A 3,937-nucleotide genomic window follows, 5' to 3' on the forward strand; every position below is an offset into this window, starting at 1 on the left:
CCAAAAATTTTTTATAGGGGGAATCGCATGACCGTGACATATAGAACACATTATCGAAAACGAAAATCGCCAAAATTAAAAAATAAAAAAGTTACACCCATTTTCCCTCAGTGTCTAATTCCAATGTCCACCCAGTTGTTTATCTTTGTTGATTACCTATACACGAGTGATATCTCCCATAAATTGGTTAATTTATCATATATAACACTGCTAGAGTAGATGATCGAATGCTGTTTATAAGTACCTGGGTTTCGAGCGAGATAGAAAATCAAAACATTGATGGGAAGGTTTTGTTTTGATTTATCTTTCTGAAATAGATACGTACAAATTATGGTAATTTTTCAGATTAACACCCGCAGGATTTTCACTAGGGTGTTAGGGTGTTAGGTTAGGGTTTAGGGTTACGGTTACGGTGTCATGGTTTAGGGTTTGGGTTAGGGAATTCCGTTCCTAACCATAACCGTAACCCTAACACCCTAGTGAAGATCGTGCGAGTGTTAATCTGAAAACTTACCCAAATTATGAGCTGCCTGAACATGGTGACAGCTCCGAAGTTTGAGAACATAAAACAGAGGGTGTAGGAAAACGAAGTGGAAGTAGCAATATATATATGTATGGCATAGCCCAGCATGGTCACAGCTCGAAGGTGGAAAACATGAAAGAATAGAGAGGTGGTAGGAAGAGGAAGTAGGTTGTGGGTATATATATATAAATAAGAATGTGTTGAGCATGTATATATAAAATGCTTACCTGATCTACACTGGCAGACATCACAGATGAGTTTTGGCCTGAAAGACTTCAATGATGATTGTAGTGGTGGTGGTCGTGCGGGATGTTGTTGTTGTTGTTAGTAGGAGTAGTTGTAAGAGTAGAGTTTTGTAGAGTGGTGGTCGGTTGGTTGGTTAGCGACAAGTTTGGCAAGTGTCCGTCCGTTTAAGAGTGAAGGTCTTGCTGTACGATAAGTAAAGTGGTGTTGGTCACAGAAAGGTAGGGGGAGACGACGACGTTTAAATTACAGTGCTAGAAAAGGGGGGAAAATGCTATGTCCCTCTTCTGATGAGTCTTTTTTTTTCTTATTCTCCCTCATTCGAGGGGTTTTTCGAGATGGGAGTGGGGAAAACAAATGTTAAAAAACTCCAGAAGTAGAATGCATGTATAAGAAAGACACTTATTAACGATTCTGCCTTTGGAATTTTTTAAGGGATAATTTCTTTCCCTGTTTGTTTCCTTGTGTAGAAGTTTTGAGGGGTAAAAAGGGGGAAAAAAGGGCTTTGAAGATAATATAGAATGAAGGGAGGGGACGGCTTGCGGGTGAGAGGGGCCCAACAAACCCCTTGAGGTCCGTTAAAAAAATATATATATATGTATATAGTTATACATACATATATATATATTTATGCATGTAGGAGGCTCCAGTAGAGGCGGTTTGCCAGTGAATGTAGCTTGTAAAGTGACGGAGCAAGAAAGTGAGGAGGAGTAGTATTAGTTGGGGTGATAGTTGTGGTGGCGGTCATTCAGGGATCGCAGTTAATAATAATGCTAAGAACGTTGGTAAATATTCTGGTCCTTGATCGTGAACTCTGAAGAAAAAGACACAAGAAAAAAAATAATAGAAGTCAACAAATAATTAACAATTTTAATTAAAATCTTGCTTATATCTATTAGCAACACTTTTTCTTTGTTCTCCTATTTTTTAATATATATTGTTTCTTCTATGCTCACAGGTCATATGTATGTATGTATATACATATACACACAGATGTGTATGAGTATGTGTATGGATGTATGCGCGTTTTCCCCCAATTTCTTATTAATTCCGCTACAATTAAATTAGTTCTTTTTTGTCGATTTGTAGATATATGGAAATCTTGTTTCCATATATGCATACATACAAAAATACTTTAACGCAAGACAAATTTTTAAAATTTAATAAGCACCCAAGAAATCGCATTACAGCTTTTAATTTAATTTCTCGTGGTCCTGAGCAAAAATTCCGCCAGAGTTGATAATAATTAGCGCAATTCTGTGGTTAATTGTCCTGATTATGTACATATTCTTCTCCTACAGAAGAAATATCAAAGCTTTTCTTTTTTTTTAGGTTTATTTAGATTGCTTTTTATCTTTTTTTCAACAATTGTTAATTTAGTTACGAAACATTTTATAATAAATTTGTCTGTTTTAATAATAAATCTTTAAGAGCAAGAATCTTGTTTGTTTTAGGCTTTGTAGATAAAACTTAAAGGTTACCTTTTTGTATATGTAAATACAAATTACCAATAGAAAACCATTTAACGATGACCAAACTTCGGTTCCCGGTACATTTTTAGTCACAATTGAAGAATAATAAAACTGAGATGAAAGGTAGTGAGAGGGGGGAGTTAGACAAGTTCTCGCACTGATTAGAAGCAACCGTAAAAAGGAACGAAATTTTAGCGTAATAATATGATTATAAATTCTATTTGAAAAAAAGAAAAAAGTGTTATGCTGTCTTCTTTATTGTGTCACGTTTAAAAAATGATATATTTAAATAAAGGAGAGGAAAACGCGCGGTAAAATATACAAATAACATAATTTCATGAGATAGACCGGCGGAAAAAGAACCGCAGCGAATACAGCTCGGGGCTTCCTAAGAAGGACGAAGGGGTTAGGAGATTCATTGTTTGTGTTATCGTGTTTGTAAGGGGTAGTTTGATTGTTTGTGAGGTTATTTTCCATTGTTATATATATATTGACAAAAGAAAACCGTACATATTTCCTGACAAGTTATCAGGACACAAAGAATTCATCGTGGTACATTGAAAGTCTCCCCCACCACCACCACGATCTGTTGATCTGGTTCCGAGAAAACAAACTCATACCCTATATATATATATTATATATAATGCATCTTGTGACTACGCAGAAGGTCTCTAAATTATACGAGATAGCAACTATGTAGTTCGGTTCACTTTTTTTTATTTAACATATAAAATAAATTGAGACGGTTTTGGTATGGTGTCGAAGCAAACTCAATCTTGGCGGAAGTTAACCTCTTTATTCACTCATCTTTCTTCCTCCTCGCGCATATATATATATATTTCGGATGATATATATATGTATATATATATACACACGCGCGCACTTCACGCACATAAATGTCTATACACACTCTGGCTATTTGCAAAATAAAAGTGCGCCTACAACATTCACGATAGCACTGGTATTTGGGATTTCGTTGTCATTAACTTATGAGCGTGCAAAAAGTAAAAAGAGGTGATAGGGGGGATGATATATGGTTCGAGTTTCTATACAGCAACACTGACACCAACCGCACACATCATCCACCTCTATATAACATAAAAGATTAATTAAAACTTAAACGTTTAATATTACTATTTTTTTTAACAGTTAAGCTTTTAAAACACGTGATAAACTGACGTCACTCGTCTTACATTCATTTTCGCCAAATTTTATGGACGTCGAGTCTTATTTTCGTAGTCAGGTACTCGTTCTATCGCCAATGGTTATATATTTCCTCATAGATATTCCTTTGCTTGAGAACATGAATTTTAGTTAGAAAAAAATTATTCAACACACACCTAGATATATTTAGATATAATACTATATGTGTATTTGTGTGCGCGTGTGTGTATATATCAGCAACATCATTTAACGTATGTTTTCCATACTAGCATGGGTTAGACTTTCAGAGGATTTGACAAGCTAGGCGACTGCGCCGGGTTCTCGTATCTGCTTTGACAGGGTTTCTACAGCTGGATGCCTTTCCTAATATCAACCGTTTACAGAGTGTACTAGGTGCTTTCTTCCATGTGTCCTAGTGGTTAGTGTGTTGCATTCACGATTACAGCACTTTGCTATCGATTCCCCCGCCGTGAGATGCTTTGTGTTTTTTTTTAACAAAACACTTCATTTCACATTGCTCCAGTTCACTGAGTTT

General features: G+C 35.8%; 1 protein-coding gene across 1 annotated transcript in view; it reads right to left on the reverse strand.

The window, feature by feature from the left end:
- The window catches only part of LOC106881375 (YTH domain-containing family protein 2), an 81,867-nt gene extending 79,469 nt beyond the window's left edge, over positions 1–2,398 (reverse strand). Inside the window, exons 1-2 of the mRNA XM_052967530.1 lie at positions 2,248–2,398; positions 751–1,580 (exon numbers count right to left, since the gene is read on the reverse strand). Coding sequence (XP_052823490.1) covers positions 751–771 — 21 coding nt within the window. The 5' untranslated portion in view covers positions 772–1,580; positions 2,248–2,398. The remainder of the gene's footprint in view (positions 1–750; positions 1,581–2,247) is intronic.
- Positions 2,399–3,937: the final 1,539 nt, after the last annotated feature.

The sequence above is a fragment of the Octopus bimaculoides genome, chromosome 4 (assembly GCF_001194135.2).
Source record: "Octopus bimaculoides isolate UCB-OBI-ISO-001 chromosome 4, ASM119413v2, whole genome shotgun sequence".
Taxonomy (NCBI): Eukaryota; Metazoa; Mollusca; class Cephalopoda; order Octopoda; family Octopodidae; genus Octopus; species Octopus bimaculoides.